This window comes from Odocoileus virginianus, chromosome 33, assembly GCF_023699985.2.
Source record: "Odocoileus virginianus isolate 20LAN1187 ecotype Illinois chromosome 33, Ovbor_1.2, whole genome shotgun sequence".
Lineage (NCBI taxonomy): Eukaryota > Metazoa > Chordata > Mammalia > Artiodactyla > Cervidae > Odocoileus > Odocoileus virginianus.
The window spans coordinates 28,116,494-28,136,934 of NC_069706.1; the positions used below are offsets into that span (position 1 = coordinate 28,116,494).

The following is a 20,441-nucleotide window of genomic DNA, read 5'->3' on the forward strand; positions in this document are numbered from 1 at the left end:
AGAATATGCCTGATGACTCAGCTTCAGCCAGTGCCCTGAAAGCAACGTGCTGTAAAACATCCCACCTCTGACAGCTCCACACACCCTTCCCTCCCATGGTCAAAGTCATGAGATTATACAGCTGGAAAGAACTGTGAAGATCAGCGGTCCCCAAGTCGTGAGCCACAGACCTCTGAAGGCTGCTGAGCTAAGGCAGGTGCCCAGGAATTCATGGTGCCTTCAGGCTAAAGATATTATATCCCTCTTCCTTATCGTTGCTACTATTTTTCACATCTATGGACATAATGCTATGAATAATACAATTTAACTTGGCATTAAAGCACCACGGAGTTCATAGTAGTTTTTTGTCAAGAAACCGTCAGGGAATATCTATTGATTTTACATTTCTGGGCCCCCAAGCAGTCATCAGTTAGTTGTGGGGTTCCTGGTCAACTCACCCATTCCCATTCCTCTTGGCAATTATTCCAGATCTTTATTTTTTAACATATTTTTAATAGGATAGTTGCTTTACAATGTTGCGCTGGTTTCTGCCATACAACTATGTGGATCAGCCATGAATATACATATATCCTCTCCCTCGTGAGCCTCCCTCCCACCGACGGTCCCCATCCCACCCCTCCAGGTCATCACAGAGCAGTGAGTTGGGCTCCCTGAGCTAAACAGTTACACATGGTAGTGTGTATGTTTCAATGCTATTCTCTCAAATCATCCCACCCTTTCCTTCCCCCAGTATGTCCACAAGCCCTTTCTTTCTTCCCCTTCTAGGTCCACAAGCCTGTTCTCTATGTCTGTGTCTCAATTCCTGCTCTACAAATAGTTTCATCAGTGCCATTTTTTCCTGACTCCATATATACACGTTAATATATGATATTTGTTTTTCTCTTTTTGACTAATTCACTCTGTATAACAGGCTCTAGGCTCACCCACCTCAGAGACTTGTCATTCTTTTCTGTAGCCCCTAATTCAAGATCTACCTTTTACTCTCAGCAGTGATTTCATCTCAATTCATAAGGAAAATGTGGGTCCCCCAGCATAAGCTCTCTCTTCCGGCTCTTCAAGACCAAACCACTCTTCATGTCCTTGACTCCCCTACTCCCTCTTCAGGGTCCTTCTTTCCCAATCAGCGCCATCCCTCCTTTCTATGTCCTCAGACCCTCCTTCTCTCCTTGCTTCGTGCCCTCAGCTGTATGTACTGTGTTAAAATGGGACCTATTATGCCCATATTGTATTTCCCTCGTAGCTCAGTTGGTAAAGAATCAACCTGCAGTGTAGGAGTCTGCCCTGCAATGCAGGAGACCTGGGTTCGATCCCTGGGTTGGGAAGATCCTCTGGAGAAGGAAATGGCAACCCACTCTGATATTCTTGCCTAGAAAATCCCATGGACAGACCCTGGCAGGCTACAGTCCATGGGGTTGAAAGAGTCAGATACAACAGCGACAAAACCACCGCCATGTCCGTACTGGGTCTGAGGATGTCCGGGCGATAGACTCTGTATTCCAAGAAATCACGCAAAAAGAGGTCCAAAGCAGATAATCAAAAACCAGCTAGCTGACAAATGAGAGTGAGTAAGTGAAGTCCGGGAGAGGAACGTGTCTGGAGAGATTCTCTGGAGTGAGCTGTACCCTGAATCCCCCTCTCCAAGGAGAGAGGGTGGTATCCTGCCATCTAATCCCAAGCCTGGTGGTCAGAGATCCTGGCAGTGGAGAAACACCCTCATTGGTGCCTGACTCATGCTAAGCAAGGGAAAGGAGGCTGGTGGGGCAGATGGGGACCCTGTGTGTGGAAGTAGCCCCTCTCCTCCCATTTAGGACAAAGATATGTGAATCCTGGAAACCAGATACGGAAGCCAGAAAAGATGTTGATCCATCACTCATCCATTTGTTCATTCACTAAATAGTTTCAGTATCCCTGTTAAGTACTTATTATTCTCCAGAATCACAACAGAAAAGTTACAGGCCTGGCTTCATAAAGCATGTAGACTAGTAACGAATTAAGAATGATAAAGAAAGGATCTTCCACTGGGAGAAACAGGCTGAATATCTAGCAGTATTTTTTTGTGTGTTTTGTTTTTTGGCCCTGATTACCAAACAGGAAGGAAAAAAGATACATAGGAAGAAAGAGGAAGAAAAAGAGTAAAACAGAAAGACTATACATCCCCTGAATGCAGCATCTCCTTTATTTGTATTGCCTACTGGGAACACTCAGTAGCTAAAGATTCATCCAATCTAATGCCATATGGATGGTGAAAATGTTCTCCTCACCCCATCCTTTACCTTTACCAGATTAAAATCATTACTATTAAAACACTGAGATCACAAGGAGAAGGGGAAACCACCACTTCCTGACATTTAAGAAAGAGTATTCTATCTGCTTAATAACATCAGAAGGACCATAAAAAGTCCTTCCTTCAATTAAATATCTCCATCAACTATTAACAAATTAAGCATTTCTTAAGTTATGATACATTAAAAGGAGATCATTAATATTTGATTCTATTGTGTACATCAGAGATGCATGTCATGTTAATGACTCATAATCATGACTCCATTTTTTGAGTCTTTTTAAAATGCATATTAACCATCTTAATGTTACATAAAATACAAGATCAATTTTTGCCTAGTGCCTCACATATGTAGGGATAGTTGTGTGTTCTGGGCATTACAAAGCACTTTGTGTGTGTGTGTGTGTGTGGACTCAGCAGCTCAGTCATGTCCGACTCTTTTGTGACCCCATCGACTGTAGCTCACCAGGCTCCTCTGTTCATGGAATTTTCCTGGCAAAAAATATGGGAATGGGTTGCCGTTTCTTCCTCAAGGTGATCTTCTCAACCCAGGGATCAACGTGGAGTCTCCTGCATCTCCTGCACTGGCAGGCAGATTCTTTACCACCGAGCCACTTGAGAAGCCCAAAGCAGTGCACTGTATCCATTTCTTTTCCACTGTCACACTTTCATTCCCTTATCTGTCACGGCTGGAGGTCAGCCTCCCTGTGCGCCAGGGAGGAAGCTGTGCGTGGCCAGAAATATGAAACTGACTTTGCATCCATTGCCTGAACCCTGTCCCTTCAAGATCTGAAGGCCTTGGGGTCTTTAGGCATGCCCCATTTTTTTTTTAATCCTGCTACAATACATATAACATAAAATGTACTGTTTTTAATTATTTTTATGTGTACAGTTCAGCAGCATTAAATACATTTGCAGACTGTGCAACCAGATTCCAGAACTCATTTCATCTTGCAAAACTGAAACCCTACACCCACTAAATCACAAGTACCCATTTTCCCATTCTCCCCACCCCCTGGAAACCACCACTCGACCCCCTGTCTCTCTGAATTTGGTTATTCTAGGTACTTCATAAGAGTGAACTCATATAGTATCTGTCTTTCCATGACTGGTTTATTTCACTAAGCATATAGTGCCCAAGGGTCATCCATGTTGTAGCATGTGTCAAAATTTCTGTCTGTCTTTTTTTTTTAATTAATTAATTAATTAATTTATTGGTGCACTGCGTCTTCCCTGCCTCACGCGGGCTTTCTCTAGTTGTGGTGAGTGGGGGTTACACTCTAGTTGTGGTGCGTGAGCGTCTCATTCTGGTGATTTCTCTCATTGAGAGGCAAGGGCTCTAGGGCATATGGGCTTTAGTAGTTGCAGCTCTAGAGGGCAGGTTCAGTAGTTGTGGCGCATGGGCTTTAGTTGATTCCGCAGCATGTGGGATCATCCAAGACCAGGGATTGAACCCGTGTCCCCTGCAGTGGCAGGCGGATCCCTATCCACTGGACTACCAGGGAAGTCCTCCTTCTTTTTCTTAAGGTTGAATAATATTTCATTACAATTTTGTTTATCCATTTATCTGTTGATGGACATTTAGTTACTTCTATCTTTTGTTGATTGTGAATAACACTGCTATGAACATGAGTGTGCAAATATTCCTTTCAGACCCTGCTTTCAACTCTTTTGGGGTATATACCCATAAGCAGAACTGCTGGACCATATGATAACTCTATTTTTAATTTTTAAGGACGATGACACTGTTTTCCATTGCAGCTGCACCTTTTTATCTCCCCACCAGCAATACTTAAGGATTCCAACTTCTCCACATTCTTGCCAACCCTTGTTATTTACCTTTTTAAAAACTATAGCAGCCATCCTGATCGATGTGAAAGGATGTCTCAACCAAATATCTCTTAAGGTTATGCTTTGGTTTTCAGATAATACCTTAGTGATGAGTCTACATTACTATTTGCAGAAATCTGAGAGTGCAGCCCCGCCACAGTACACAAAGCCACTGAACCTCTAGGCTGGGATGGGAACTGAGCTATGAGACATCCCCAGCTGAGCAAGTTACTAGCCCCAAAGGTTACCTGCTCTGTTGCATAAAATCAGCTCATCGGTAGCTTTACACTAATGCAGTCTGTCAGCTTTCAATTTGTGCTAGAAAATAAGAGAATATGGAACAAGGGTTGTTGTTGTTCAGTCACTAAGTCGTGTCTGATTCTTTGTGACCCCACGGACTGCGGCATGCCAGGCTTTCCTGTCCTTCACTCTCTCCCGGAGTTTGTTCAAATTCATATCCATTGAGTTGGTGGTGATATCTAACCATCTCATCCTCTGCCACTCTCTTCTCCTTTTGCATTCAATCTTTCCCAGCATCAGGGTCTTTTCCAATGAGTCATCTCTTTGCATCAGGTAGCCAAAGCATTAGAGCTTCAGCTTCATCAGTCCTTCCAATGAATATTCAGGATTGATTTCCTTTAGGATTGAGCGGTTTGAACAGGGGTCTGTCCATTTCAAAACCCTACTCTGGTTTATCAAAATTTTATAAACTAAGAAAGAACTTCATGGATCCTTGTAGAAAGTCCTCACTCCTGTTCCACAGTTGCCCCTTTATACCAACAAACACAGCCCCCAAACAAGGGCAAAGTATCAATAAGATGGTCCCTTCCGTCTCTTTGAACATAGAACCATGAAGATATTAAATCAGTTTTGATTCTCATGTAGAACTCACAGAAAATACTGAACCATAACTCGGGTAACACTTCTTTGAAAATCGAAGCATGTGTGGTGGGCTGAACAATACCCCCTGCCCCTTTCCTCCTGAAAAATACCCATATCCTCATCTCTGGAACCTGCCAATGTTACCTTATATGGAAAAAAGGCTTCACAGATACGAAAAAGCACAGGAAGAAGAGGGAGATTGTTGTGGGTTATTCACATGGATCCCAATTGTCATCACAAAGGCCCCTATGGGAGGAAGTCAGGAAAGTCAAGGGAAGAAGATGGCCACGTGATGAAGGAAGCGGGGCGGCGGAGGGGGGGAAGTAATGCAGTAGCCATGAGCCAAGGAATGAGAACGGCCTAAAAGGCTGGAAAAGGCAAGGCAGTGGATTCTCTCCTCCAGTCTCCAGAAGAAACCGCCTGCAGACACCTTGCATTTAGCTCTGTAAGGCTCACTGCAGATTACTACAGTGCCTCTAGGATGTAAGAAAATAAATTTCTGTGCTTTAAGCCAGGGGTCCCCAACCCTTGGGCCATGAACCAGTCTATGGCCTGTTAGGAACCAAACTACACAGCAGGAGGAAAGCTGCAGGCAGGCGAGTGAGCGAAGCGTCCCTGTGTTTACAACGGCTCCCCATCACTCGCATTTCCTACCATCAGATCAGAGGAGGCATTAGAGTCTCAAGGGAGTTTGAACTCTACTGTGAACTGGGCGAGTGAAGGATCTAGGTTGTGTGCTTCCTTATGAGAACCTAACACCTAATGATCTGATCCTGTATTATGGTGAATAATAGTGTATATGGTGTATAATTACTTTTACTATATGAAAGTGAAAGCATTAGTCATTCAGTCATGCCTGACTCTTTGCGACACCAGGCTGTAGCCCACCAGGCTCCTTTGTCCATGGAATTCTCTAGGCAAGAATACTGGAGTGGATAGCCATTCCTTTCTCCAGGGGATCTTCCTGACCCAGTTATCTAACTTCGGTCTCCTGCATTGCAGGCAGATTCTTTACCATCTGAGCCACGAGGGAAGTCCACTTCATTATATATCACAATGTAATAATAACAGAGACAAAGTGCATAATAAATGTAATGGGCTCCAATCATCCTGAAACCATCTCCCCCACTCCCAGTCTGTGGAAAAACTGTCTTCCACAAAACAGGTCCTTGGTGCCAAAAAGGTTGGGGACCACAGCTTTAAGCCAGTAAATTTGTGTTCATTTATTATAGCAGCCACAGGAAATGAATATGGCATCAAAATCTACCAACTTCATTCACCGTCCCTTATATTTCAGCTCCCCAACTGGTCCACCACAAAGGACCTATCTCCTTGCCTCCAAGGGAAGCTGGTTGGGGTCTGGGGCAAAAGTCTTACCAAACTGTCCAAAGGCCCTGGGTTACCCATGGGGGGCTGGGTGCCACACAAATGTCCTTTTCTACATGTTCCTACATCACAACAATTGTAAAGCATCCAAGTAGAGAAAAGTCCCAGGAAAAGCACCTTTTCAACTTCATGCTTAAAAGCTCCTGAACACAGTTCAACAGAATATGAGGAAGAATAAAAAAGTGTCAGTGTTCCTATCAACTGCCATCCTTCAGGACTGCTGTTTGATAAGCTGAGGCAGAAAATTTTTAGTGAAAAAGAAGCAAAATGCTGCATCCTTTCTGAACAAGAAAACTTGAGTGGGAAAACATCCCATATCCTCAAGCAACTGTTTTCCCCACCGCAGCTCCATCCCCAGGTGGTCTCTCGCAGCCTCTCTCCCTCCCTCCCTCGCCTGGGATCTGGGGACGCAAAGGCCTCTGGAGCATGCGCACTTGGCACAGACCTGATGGGGAGGGAAGGGTCTCCAGCATCCCACCAGTCTTTCGGGGGGCTGATGTACATGCACCATAGCTCCCAGCTGTACCCGTGGGCCGAATTCTCATAGCGCTGCACCTCGAAGGTGTCCTGCTTGATGTTGTCGATGGAGGGAAGGATCACACGCTTCCGGTTCTCCTGGATCCGCGAGAGGACCGGTTCGGCCCTGAAACACAGAGAAATAGAAATAAAAACCTCTCTTTTGGGCTTCCCTGGTAGTCTAGCGGTTAAGAATCCACCCTGCAATACAAGGGACACGGGTTCCATCCCTGGTCCAAGAAGATCCCACATGCGGAGGGGCAACTAGGCTGGGGTACCACAATGACTGAGCCAGTGCTCCAGAGCCCGGGAGCTGCAACTCCTGGGAAGCATCCTTTAGTAGACTCTGCAATATCAACTCAGGTCACAAGTTAGTATCACGGGCTCCCTAGAGCCTGTGCCCTGCAACCAGAGAAGCCACCACAACGAGAAACCCGTGCACCCAACAAAGAGTAGCTGCTGCTCGCCACAATTAGAGAAAGCTCGAGTGCGGCGACAAAGACCCACTAAGCCAAAACATAAAATAAACACAATTTTTAAAAAATCTCTCTCCTGCGGCTCACCTGTACCCCCACTGGCCCAGACCTCAAGACCACAATGAATAGAAGCATCATAGCTGAAGGCTGGGCTTTGGGCAGGCTGGAACTCACAGGGAGGCCGGGCTCCCAAGTGGCGGCTCTAGACGGATCAGGTGGCTTTAAACGAGCCCCGTGGCCTGCAGCTCAAGCCCACGCCCCATGGGGTCACCACACTGTCACCTGTGCTGGCTTGCAAGGCCAGACGCGAGAACTGAGAACCCCAGGGCCTCTGCCCCAGAGAGTCTGGCTTGTCTTTTATACCCACAGAGTCTAAGTCAAGGCCAGGCCCTCCTGAGAGAATCTGCACCGCCCTGCAGTTTCCTACAGTTTTCAGTTTCCCCTTTGGCACTGGCCAATGCCTCCGGTTTTCTTTTTTCTGCAAGAGCTGAATTGTCTTTCCCCAAATAGGTCACTTCTGCCCTTGATTGTCTGGTTTCAATATGCATTTCACTAGCTTCTTTGTGCGTGAGACTATTTCAGTTGTTTTAATTGATTATTTAATTGATTTCCTAAAAGGCATCTAATTGGATGGGTTAGGGATGGCAGGCAGGAACTAATTGAATGCAAAAGTGGGCAGAATCCTGCCTCTCAGCGAGCCTGCCTCCTCGGGGCTGCAGCAGGAGAGAGGCAGGGACCTGGCTCAGGGTTCAAGGCGCAGCCCTGCCAGCTCAGGAGAAAGCAGATGGCCAGACACCCTTGCCAGGGTGTGTTCTCCGAGGCAGATGTAGGAAGGGATCATTTCCCACATTTGAGAAGGAAAAGATGGCTCTCAGAAACCAGGGCATTAATCTCCCTGCTTAGAACAGAGTGCAGGCTTTGGAAGGGAGTCAAGTGAAAATCCCATTCCTCTGCATTATTTGGAAGAATAATGAGAAAGCTCGGCCTCCATCCCATCTCTTTTCATTTGCAGCTATTGAATTACCTGTTGGCACATCTCATCTTTCTATTTAAAACGGGCAATAAAATATACCCAGAGCCATTTACTGCCTCTGATACTTTTGCACACACCATACAAGCTGATGCCAAATGGGACTGACTTCTCGCAATTTCTAGATGTGCTTCAGGGCTCTGCCCCTTCCAAATCCTCACTCTTGCTGTTGTCCTCCAGGAATGCCCTTGTGCCTGGGCAGGAAGTCTAGCCACCCACATAGTCTTCTCCAATCAAGTGCCACCTCTCCCAAGAAGCCTGCCTTGATTTCTCCCAGTAGATAACTCATCCCTTCCACTCTTAGACCATCTTCTCCACCATATTCAAGTCACTCCAATGACATGCTCTCCATGAATGTGGAGGTCAAGACAGAAAGGAACAGGTGGACATGTGAAATAGAAGGCAAAACCAGCTAAAGCTGGAGGGGGATTGGATAAGTTAACACAACATGATGGAGAGAGAAGAACTGAGTGATGGGGCCATGGGTGGTGCTATCTGACTGGACAGGAAAGAAAGGAGGAGAGAATGATGTGGAGGAAAAGGTGAGACAGGGCAAGGCGAAGGCTCCATGTGTTCAGAAGGATCCTTGCTCAAGGGTTCCCAAACTTGAGTGAGCAGCAGAGTCTCTGGGTGGGGGCTGGTTAAAGCAGATTGCTGGGTCCCACCCCTAGAGCTTCTGATGTCATAGTCTGGGTGGAACCCAAGGATATATATTTTTAACAAGTTCCCAGATGATGCTGGTCTGGGGACCACACTTTGAGAATGATTACAAGATAACGATGAGGCTCAGGAGAGGTCAGGGCTGCAGACCAACAACTGTGTGTATGAGGGTCTGATAGTAGCAGGAATAAACAAGGAAAAAAACTGGGCTCTGAGATGCTAACAGATGCCTGTGTGCACAGGAAAGGGCCAATGTTAACGGTGACCCCAGGTTCCATACCATTGTGTGCTCCTGTGCAAAACCATCCTTTTATCCAGCCATTAAAAGGATTCTAAAGTTGGCTTCAAATGAAGAATGGACATTTCAGTATTTAATTAGTGATGGGATACGGGTTTTTCAAATAGGGTACTGTGAGACGGCTCATATTCGAGATGGTATCATTCCTTTTTTTTTTTGGCTGTACTGGGCAGCACAAGGGATCTTAGTTTCCCAAACAAGCATCAAACCTGGGTCCCTTGTAGTGGAAGCGTAGAGTATCAACCACTGGATCACCAGGGAAGTCCCTCAAGACAGTATCACTGAGCATAGCTAAACATTAATGAAGTTAAAGACTCTGCTTCTTACTAACCCTCTGCAACCTGGCATAGGGGTTTAACCTCTGACTTGATTTACCGTTGGTTAGTTAGAAACAATCATATGACTGTAAAGCTCGAACCTAATTTTAACATGCTCATTGGCTGATTTGGGCATTTTGGATGCTTCACTCTTACATACAAAATCTTCTCCTCCCTGTGTGCCCCCCAATTTCTCTCATATTATTCTTTTTACCAGGAAATCGGGCGGGGCATATTGGCAGAGAGAAACCCTTCTCTTCCTCTAAATGATGTTAAAGACGATCCCATAAATTCTAGGAAGCTTTGCCTGAGTAGGCAGAATTATAAATGAATCTTTCCTCCCCCCGCCCCCCTGGCCCCATAATAGTTAACCATCCTCCCCAGAAATGGAAACAAACAAATCAGCAAAAGAGAACAACAGAAATATGATTGCCTTGTCTCCTTAGCAAGGGTCATCTTGAGTTCTGTCTAACTAATATCATTTTCACAGGGATTTTCATGATGGTAATGATATGATGATGATGACAGACAGTAAACAGCAGATATATTTCTCCCTGCTTTCCAGTTTTATCCCAAACTATGGTCTCACTTTCTTTTCACCCACCCTTCTCCATTCTTCCCGGGGCCCAGGAAGAAACAGGCAAAGTGCCCCCAGCTCCCAGACTCCAAACGTCCTGACCATGCTGCAGGTCCCAAGTGCTTCCAGGTTTTAGCTGTGACCTACCAGCCAGCGGTGAACTCCACGTGGGCATCAAAGAAGCCGGTGACCTGGCCGGTGGCCACCTTCCAGCCCTCAATACGAGCTCGGATCAGTCCCTCTCTTTTCTGGTTTCTCACCACCTTCACCAGCCCAGGGTAGCGTTTGTGGACATACTCCTCCAAGGGCGCCTTCAGCTCCTCTGCAAATGAAAAAACACAGGAAGCTCCATAAACATGTCAAACGTGCATCCAACCCATCGTGAGGCCAACGGATCTTCAGAGAGTTCAGAGGCTGCGGAAAAGTCTGCATGTTAGTCATTTTAGTAAAAAGGACAACTGGATCTGTGTGAGTCAGAAGGCATCTCTGACTGATGTCCTTTGAGATTTCTTTTCTTTCTGCTCCTCCCTCCTTCCTTGGCCAGCATTTCTGTGCTCGCACTGTCTCCTGGGTCCTATTGATCCACTTTATATGGTTTTTTCCATCTGCACATACACTAGTCCTCACAGGATGTGTTCTGGGAGGTCCAGACCCGTAGTTACACCCTGAACGCAACATTAACAGGGTTTGTGCTTTGGTCAGAGGATGTAAAATCTTTGCCCAGCAGTAGAAACGCTACCGTGATGGCAAAAGAAACGCCAACAGGATTGAACATGCTCCCTTCTGCCACCAGCAGGTGGTACAAAGTGCATTACTTATATGATCTAATTTAATCCTTACAGCAACCTAGGTGGTTGCTAGATTAATCCCATTAATTTACTAGATGAATCCCACTTTGCAAATTAAGAACAGTCTTAGGAAGTGGGCTGCCCTGGTGGCCCAGTGGTTAAGAATCCACCGTGCGATGCAGGGGACACGGGTTTGATCCCTGGTCGGGGAAGACCTCCCAAGCTGCAGGGCAGATAAGCTCATGCACAACTCCTGAGCCTGCGCTCTGAAGCCCTTGCTCCACAAGAGAAGCCTGTAATGAGAGGCCCTTGCACAGCAACTAGAGTAGCTCCTGTAGCCTGCAACTAGAGAAAGCCCTTGCATAGCAACGGAGACCCAGCACAGCCAAAGCTAAATAAATACATGAATATAAATAATCAATTCTTAAAAAGAACAGTCTTAGGGAGGCTCACCTGTTCCAAGGGCACAACCTAGGAGCAGAAGAGACGAATCGCAGGCCAAATGTGTCTAACTCCACAGTCATAAAGGGATACTCTTGTGTACCTGAGAATCATCATCTCATCACAAGGAAAAAAAAAAACACTCACAATTTTTGTTTCTAATTTTTAATAGCAGTGTGAGACGAGGATGTTAACTAAGCTTACCGCAGCAATTACTTCACAATATGAAAGTGAAAGTGGACTGTAGCCCACTAGATTCCTCTCTCCATGGGATTTCCTGGCAAGAATGCTAGAGTGGGTTTCCATGCCTTCCTCCAGGGGATCTTCCCGACTCAGGGGTCAAACCAGCATCTCTTACATCTCCCGCATTGGCAGGCAGGTTCTTTACCACTAGTCCACCTGGGAAGCCCAAATCAAGGGTAGAGTTTCTGAAAGGAGAAGCTGTACATTCATGTCACAAATATTTACAGAGCGCCTCCATGGCTGACAATGACACAATCCCTATTCTCGAAGAGTTGTCAACATCCAATGTTAGGAAAGTCAAATGCGTTAGAGAAGATGAGAGCTAAGAACAGGCCATTTGATCTAGACAGATAGTAGACTCCTAACAGGACCAGTGAGGAAAAAAAATGAATTCCCTTCTGGATATAGCTGGGTCCTTTGGGGACAGGGTGAGTTTAGGGAGAAGTGAGTGAGCAGGACAGCTCGGGACTGATTTCTAGAAAAGCTGGTACTGGTTGAACAGAGAAGTGACAGCTTGAGGGCACCAGGGTGTTGAGATTTAGAAGTCACTTCCTTGGCTCAGATGGTAAAGGATCTGCCTGCAATGCAGGTGATGTGGGTTTGATCCCTGGGTTGGGAAGATTCCCCCCGAGAAGCGGATGGCTACCCACTCACTCATCTCACACGCTAGTAAAGTAATGCTTAAAATTCCCCAAGCCAGGCTTCAGCAATACATGAACCGTGACCTTCCAGATGTTCAAGCTGGTTTTAGAAAAGTCAGAGGAACCAGAGATCAAATTGCCAACATCTGCTGGATCGTCAGAAAAGCAAGAGAGTTCCAGAAAAACATCTATTTCTACTTTATTGACTATGCCAAAGCCTTTGACTGTGTGGATCACAATAAACTGTGGAAAATTCTGAAAGAGATGGGAATACCAGACCACCTCACCTGCCTCTTGAGAAATCTGTATGCAGGTCAGGAAGCAACAGTTAGAACTAGACATGGACCAACAGACTGGTTCCAAATAGGAAAAGGAGTACATCAAGGCTGTATATTGTCACCCTACTTATTTAACTTACATGCAGAGTACATCATGAAAAACGCTGGGCTGGAGGAAGCACAAGCTGGAATCAAGGTTGCCGGGAGAAATATCAATAACCTCAGATACGCAGATGACACCACCCTTATGGCAGAAAGTAAAGAACTAAAAAGCCTCTTGATGACAGTAAAAGAGGAGAGTGAAAAAGTTGGCTTAAAGCTCAACATTCAGAAAACTAAGATCATGGCATCCAATCCCATCACTTCATGGCAAATAGATCGGGAAACAGTAGAAACAGGGGCTGATTTTATTTTTCTGGGCTCTAAAATCACTGCAGATGGTGATTGCAGCCATGAAATTAAAAGATGCTTACTCCTTGGAAGGAAAGTTATGACCAACCTAGACAGCATATTAAAAAGCAGAGACAAAAATAAAAAAATAAAAAAAAAATAAAAGCAGAGACATTACTTTGCCAACAAAGGTCCGTCTAGTCAAGGCTATGGCTTTTCCAGTAGTCACGTATGGATGTGAGAGTTGGGACTATAAAGAAAGCTGAGCAGCAAAGAATTGACGCTATTGAACTGTGGGTGTTGGAGAAGATCTTGAGAGTCCCTTGCACTGCAAGGAGATCCAACCAGTCCATCCTAAAGGAGATCAGTCCTGGGTGTTCATTGGAAGGACTGATGCTGAAGCTGAAACTCCAATACTTTGGCCACCTGACTCGAAGAGCTGACTCATTGGAAAAGACCCTGATGCTGGGAAAGATTGAGGGCAGGAGGAGAAGGGGACAACAGAGGATGAGATTGCTGGATGGCATCACTGACTCAATGGACATGGGTTTGAGTGGACTCCGGGAGTTGGTGATGGACAGGGAGGCCTAGAGTGCTGTGATTCATGGGGTCACAGAGTCGGACACGACTGACCGACCGAACTGAACTGAACCCACTCTAGTATTCTTGCTTGGAGAATGCTATGGACAGAGGCACCTGGAATCCTAAAGAGTTGGACACGACTAATAGGCTAACACTTTCACTTTTCAGTTTAAAGTGAGAAAGTCCACAAGCTAACCGAATACAAACAAGGCCCCTAGGCTCACCATGGAAGGAAACAAATCCTCAAGCTGACAGCAGTAAGAAATGTCACACCCATCACCTAAGATCCTTTATCATCCTTAACAGATGGAACCACCCCTGGACATTATAATGACAGCAAGAAAAACATTTTACATAAGATTTTTCTCACTGGCAGACTCAGCGAAGACAATAAAAACTCACTTCTAAGGACTTCCCTGATGGCTCAATGGTACATAATCCACCTGGGTCTCGAAGATCCCCTGGAGGAGGAAATGAAAACCTGTTCCAATACGCTTGCTTGGGAAATTCCCTGGACAGAGGGGTCTGGCAGGCTACAGTCCACAGGCTCACAAAAGAGTTGGATATGACTCAGCAACTAAAACAGCAACTTTGCAAAAATAAATGTTTACCTACAAGTGTTACCAAATCCAATCCTAAATCGGTCTAGACCCATTTGGGAATGCTCGTGTTTCTTAAGGTTTGGATCAATAACATTTGAGGTCAAGAGGGGAGAGGCAACTACTGCCCTTGATGGGAAGGGACCAGAAAGGAGATCTATCTGCTTCTTCACAATAAAAGGAACAGCCATCATCCAGACTTAATGAGTACATATTGCAACAAGAAAGTTACAAACAGTGAGAACCAAAGCAAAAATCATTATCACAGAATTTCATCTAGATCCTGCAATTTCAGTGGTATTGGAGAATAAAACATCAGTCTAGTGCCTTGACTCTAAACCCTGTTCAGAGAAAAGTGTTGACCTAGAAGACTCATCTCCATGTGCTCCCAAAACATGTGCCTGAACCTGGGCACTACATGGATGTGAGCTTGGAAGTGGCCACACTGTCTGGGATTGGGTTCTATCTGTACTTCTCAACCCTCCTAGTATCAAGTCTTGACAATGAGACTTACTGAATGTGTAATTCTCCTCAAGGTACGGAGACTCAAGATAATCAGCCCAAGTTTAGATGTTGTTTCTTCTTTTTCTTATGCACTAATTTAAAAAAAATTATTGGAGTATATAGTTGGGCTTCCCAGGTGGTGCTAGTGGTAAAGAACCCACCTGCCAATGCAGGAGACATACATAAGAGATGCTGGTTCAATTCCCGGGTTGGGAAGATCCCCTGGAGGAGGGTATGGCAACTCACTCCAGTATTCTTGTCTGGAGAAACCCATGGACAGAGGAGCCTGGAGGGCTTCAGTCCATAGCATCACAAAGAGTTGGACATGACTGAAGTGACTTAGCACACTGATTTACAATGTTGTGTTAATTTCTGCTGTACAACAAAATGAATCAGCTATATGTGTATATATACATGCATATGGCATATATGTATGTATGTATGTATGTATATATGTATATGCATGAGGATTGCCAGTAGGTCTGGGGTGTGGCCCAAGAATTCACATTTCTAACAAGCTCCACAAGGCTGCCACTGCTGTTTTGGTGAACACTCTTGGAGTAGCTCTGACTTAGAGCCAGTCTCTTATCCAACCCCATCTGTGATGAGTTAACCCCTGCTCAGGAAATAGGTCTTATCTGAAATGAGCAGACATTCCATAATCCCAGTGTTGGTCACTGCCAGTCTCTGCTTTTGCCCGGGCCTTCTTGTTCCACCTTGTCTGAGATGGAGCCCCTTGGAGATGACTTGAGTCTAGCCAGTGAGGGGTTTGTCTTGCCCAAACTGGGATCCTGATGGCCTCCTTCCACCCAGCCCTCACATGGAGCAACCTCCCCATCCAGCCCTTCAACAAGGACCCGGGTGTTCCTGGCTTCTGCATCACTCCCACAATCCGTTGCGACGACGAGTGCTACAATTCCACCAACACTGCGTCTGCTGCCGTCAGCAGCACCATCACCACCACAGCCACTTAGAACCAACACTCCTCCCCGCCAACAGCTGCTGAGGTGTGGGCATACTGCTCGCTGCGAATGCATGGGTTGTGACAGCTGGGACGAGAAAATAGCACATATGGCATGTTCCAATTAAAAAAAAAAAACAAACCCAAAAAACAAAACCATCTGCCTCAAAGCCATTGTTCTGCAGAGTGTGAGATTCCTCTCTACCTAGGAATCACCGGGCAGGTGATGCAACTTCCTAGATTGCCCTAAACGGATCTAATTTACTGGGCTTGGTGGGGCTGACCAGAAGCCCAGATGATTCTCCCACAAACCCTGAACTTCTCAAAGGCACTGCTTGATTTTTTTTTTCTTTCATTGGTTTTATCATGTTAAGATACACATAACATAAAATTAACCTTCTGACCATTTTAACGTGTACAACGGCATCACGTGCATTTGCAGTGTGGCTCAAGCATCACCCCTATCTAGTTTCAGAAATTCTCATCACCCCCAAAGGAAGCCCCATATCCATTAAGCAGTCACTCTCCATGTCTGGCCCATCTTCCAGCCCCTGGCACCACGAATCTGCTTTCCGTCTCTATGAATGTGTCTATTCTGGATATTTCAAAAACTGGAGTCACAACAAGATGTGGCCTTTTTGTGTCTGTAAGTCCTGGTCGATTTTGAAGGTGAGGGGAAGTGATTTTTTTTTTAAGGTGTGACTTTAAATCCCTTGGCCTTACTGAAGGTCTGATTCCTCATTCTGCTGCCTGTTAGCTTTTTTGATCCCCATTTTGGCTATTTGGTTGACTGGAAGCTTATTTACAAAACCTCTCCAGATTCACTGAAGGGGGTTCTGGTTTCTATGAGGGGAGGATCCAACCTTTGGATCTGTGTTCACACCCCTAAAGTCGCCTTGACTCTGACACTAGCCTTTCTCCTCATCCCTGATGGAAACTTCCAGCTCAGCGTGCTTGGGGGTCTTGAGTTAGCAGAGGGGAAAACCGCCGTCCTTAATACAGGTTCAGCACAGCCATCAGGCATGATGCCCTATGTTTCTGCAGTGCTTTTTTATGAGTTTTTTTTTTTTAATGTGTGAATCATCCATGATGCCATCAAAACTCCTCCTCTCACCAAACTCTGAAGGGACAGTGATAACCTAAGAGGTACCCCAAGGCCCTGCTCCCCTCCTCTGCCCCTGCACCACCCTCCATTGCGCGAACCTGTCTCCAAAATCCTAGCCGTTAAGAACATCCATGGACTTTCCAGGTGGCACTAGTCATAAAGAACCTGCCTGCCAATGCAGGAGATGTAAGAGACAAAGTTTCGATCCCTGGGTCGGGAAGTTACCCTGGAGGAGGGCCACGGCAACCCACTCCAACATTCCTGCCTGGAGAATCCCATGGACAGAGGAGCCTGGTGGGCTACAGTCCATAGCGTCACAAAGAGTTGGACACAACTGAAGTGACTTAGCATGCACACAAGAACATCCACGACGTTGTCATACCGAGTGAAATAAGTCAGAGAAGGAGAAATATTGTATGACATCCCTTATATCTGGAATCTATAAAGAAATGATACAAATGAACTTATTTACAAATTAGAAACAGACTCACAGACTTAGAGAGCAAACTTACGGCTGCCAGGGGGAAGGATGGAGAGGAGGGATAGATAGGGAGTTTGGGATGGACAGGTACACACTGCTGTATTTAACAACAGTGGACCTATTGTAGAGCACAAGGAACTTCGCTCAGTGTTATGTGGCAGCCTGGATGGGAGGGGAGTTTGGGGGAGAATGGATACTTGCATATGTATAGCTGAGTCCTTTGCTGTCCACTTGAAACTATCACAACATTGCTAATTGGCTATACTCCAATATAAAATAAAAAGTTAAAAAATAACATCCATGGAGAGAGCGAGAGCAAGCATGTGAAAACACAAGACAAAATAACACAGACAGCGGCTACATTGCATGTTTTATTCTCTGGGCATCTCTCAGTTTTGCGAACTTAAATAATGCATTGTCTGACTACGGGAGTGAAAAAAGAGGTGAGGCGAGAGCTAGAAACTTCGGGAAGAATGGGGGAGATTAAAAAGGGATGCATTCGGCGTGTATGAAAGCATTTTAAAGGCGACACCACAGTGAGATCAAAGCAAGGAGAAAAGAAAGCAAAAGACGAAAAGAAGCAAGAAAAAAGATGTGAGGTGCAAAATACCAAAGTGTTAAACTAAATATATCACATGGAGCAGTGCATTCAGGAGAGAGACTTTGAAAAGGAAAGCCATCTCTGCTTTTATTCCTTTGTTAAGAAATTCCTCTCTACTGCTTCTTCCATTTAAATTTCACCTTAAAAAATAAATAAATACAAGGAGCCCAACCCCACAGGAAAATATCGTAATGCCTCTTTGGGGGTGGCTCCAGATTGCTCCCCCAAATTAAGAGCATTCCCCTATCTCACCCCATCAAAAGGCAGTTGAAAATCTGGTACTTGCAGCTGATTCTAATAATAACATGTGAATTTAAGCGATAAAATTTGTCTACAGCCTGGAGTGTGTTTTTCTTTCATTATGTTTCTTATTTACTGTGATATTGATTCTGAACTCTCTGAAGCTGGCAAATCTCTTCTCTGAAATAACCGAACTCACCATCTGGAGGGGGAGGCGGTGCTCATGGGGAGCAAAATGGCACACAGGAAGCCCTGGAGAGAACAGGGTCAGAGCCCAGCATTTGGTCCCTTCTTGGAGTTTTCCTTAAATGTAGTTGTCAGCCAGGAATGGAATAAGAGTAAGTTATCTGGTCAGTCTCCCCTTTTCTGGTATTTTGGGGACCTCTGTATTCAGAGCCCTGAATTCTCCAAGGTCAAAGGGAGTACGGGTCCTTGGAAGTGAAGTGAATGTCGCTTAGTTGTGTCCAACTTTTCGTGACCTGATGGTCTGTAGCTCACCAGGCTCCTCTGCCCATGGAATTCTCCAGGCAAGAATACTAGAGTGGGTTGCCACTGCCTTCTCCAGGGGGCCTTCTGGAACCCAGGGATGGAACCTGGGCTCCAAAATCATTGTGGACGGTGACTGTAGCCATGACATTAAAAGACTCTTGCTTCTTGGAAGAAAAGCTATGACAAACCTAGACAGTGTATTAAAAAGCAGAGACATTACTTTGCCTACAAAGGTCCGTTCAGTCAGAGCTCCGGTTTTTCCAGTAGTCACATACAGATGTGAGAGCGGGACAATAAAAAAAGGCTGAGCACCAAAGAACTGATGCTTTTGAACTATGGTGCTGGAGAAGACTCTTGAGAGTCCCTTGGACTGCAAGGAGAACAAACCAGTCCATTCTAAAGGAAATCAGTCCTGAATATTCATTGGAAGGACTGATGCTGAGGCTGAAGCTTCAATACTTTGGCCACCTGATGGGAAGAGCTGACTCACTGGAAAAGAACCTGATGCTGGGAAAGACTGAAGGCAGGAGGAGAAGGGGATGACAGAGGATGAGATGGTTGGATGGCATCACCGACTCAATGGACATGAGTTTGAGCAAACTCTGGCAGATGGTGAAAAGAAAGGCAAGCCTGGTGTGCTGCAGCCCATGGGGTTGCAAAGAGTCAGATGCAACCTAGCGACTGAACAACAATGATCCCTACCTGAGAGGGTTGTTTAGGGTGTTAAATAAGAGGATGTCTGCAAAGCACTTAGCTCAGGGCCCAGCACACAGAAGACACTCAATGCGCGTTCAACTTGTTACTCACTTTTCATTGGATGTGTCTCTGTGTACGGGTGAACAGAGAATAGACATGTCTTGGGAAACAAGGGGGTGACTCTGGCGAGGGGACAGCAGGGCTTCGAGGGTGGGGAGGGAGTCTTGAACCAGAAGGAAGAAGGAGAGCACAGAGAGACGTGACCCTTGCCAGGGACTCCTCCAGAGTCCTAGTTCCAGGACCAGGATGGCTGAGTAGGACCCCGACTCCTGCAAATTCTTTATTTTTTTCTTTTTATCGGAGTACAGGTGCTTTACAAAGTTGCATCAGTTTTAACTGCACAGCAAAGTGAATCAGCTATACCTATACATACATCCCCTCTGTTTGGATTCCCTTTCCCTTTAGGTCACCACAGAGCATTGGGAAGAATTCCCTGTGCCAGACAGCAGGTTCTCACTAGTTACCTATTTTATACACAGGAGTACAAACATGTCGATCTCAATCTCCCAGTCCATCCCACCCCCTCTCCCCCCCTTGGGGTCCACACATTTGTTCTCTGCGTCTGTGTCTCTATTTCTGCTTTGCAAATAAGTTCAGCTGTACCATTTCTCTAGAATCCACATGTATGTGCTAATATATATTTGCTTTGCTCTTTCTGACTCTGTATGATAGCCCCTAGGGCCATAAACTTATTTTTTCACATGGGTTTCAGTGAACATCTCCCAGTGTCAGAGGGTGTGGTCTGGACCCTGTGTGGGCTCAGTTAGCACCGTGAAGCTGTGTCCAGGAGGGTGAATGCCATGTCAGCGCCCCTCTGTGTTTAGGGCCCCCACCCTGGGGTTCCTTGACTTCCTTCAGGGCTCATTCACTTGCAGGCCCCCTAGAAGCCAGATAGCCTCCTTTGTGTGTAAAACAAGGAAACTAGCGGCCAGGCAGGACCGGGCCATCAGGATTCAGAAGGCAGATCGTGCCCGAGGGTCAGAGAGAAGGAAGGCTTTGTTCCATCCTGGTGCAGGTGCCAGACCCTCCCGGACTCTGGGGCACAGCCTGAGGCCAAAGAGCCTCTGCCCAGCAAACTGCCCAGAGCTC

At 45.8% G+C, this 20,441-nt stretch overlaps 1 protein-coding gene across 2 annotated transcripts in view; it reads right to left on the minus strand.

Annotated features, from left to right (window-relative positions):
- Positions 1-20,441, minus strand: part of GALNT17 (polypeptide N-acetylgalactosaminyltransferase 17) — a 415,093-nt gene that overhangs the window by 180,167 nt on the left and 214,485 nt on the right. For both annotated transcript variants that reach the window (XM_020869732.2, XM_020869739.2), the window contains 2 exons: positions 10,401-10,575; positions 6,825-7,022 (listed from right to left, as the gene is read on the minus strand). In XM_020869732.2, the coding sequence (XP_020725391.2) occupies positions 6,825-7,022; positions 10,401-10,575 (373 nt within the window). The remainder of the gene's footprint in view (positions 1-6,824; positions 7,023-10,400; positions 10,576-20,441) is intronic.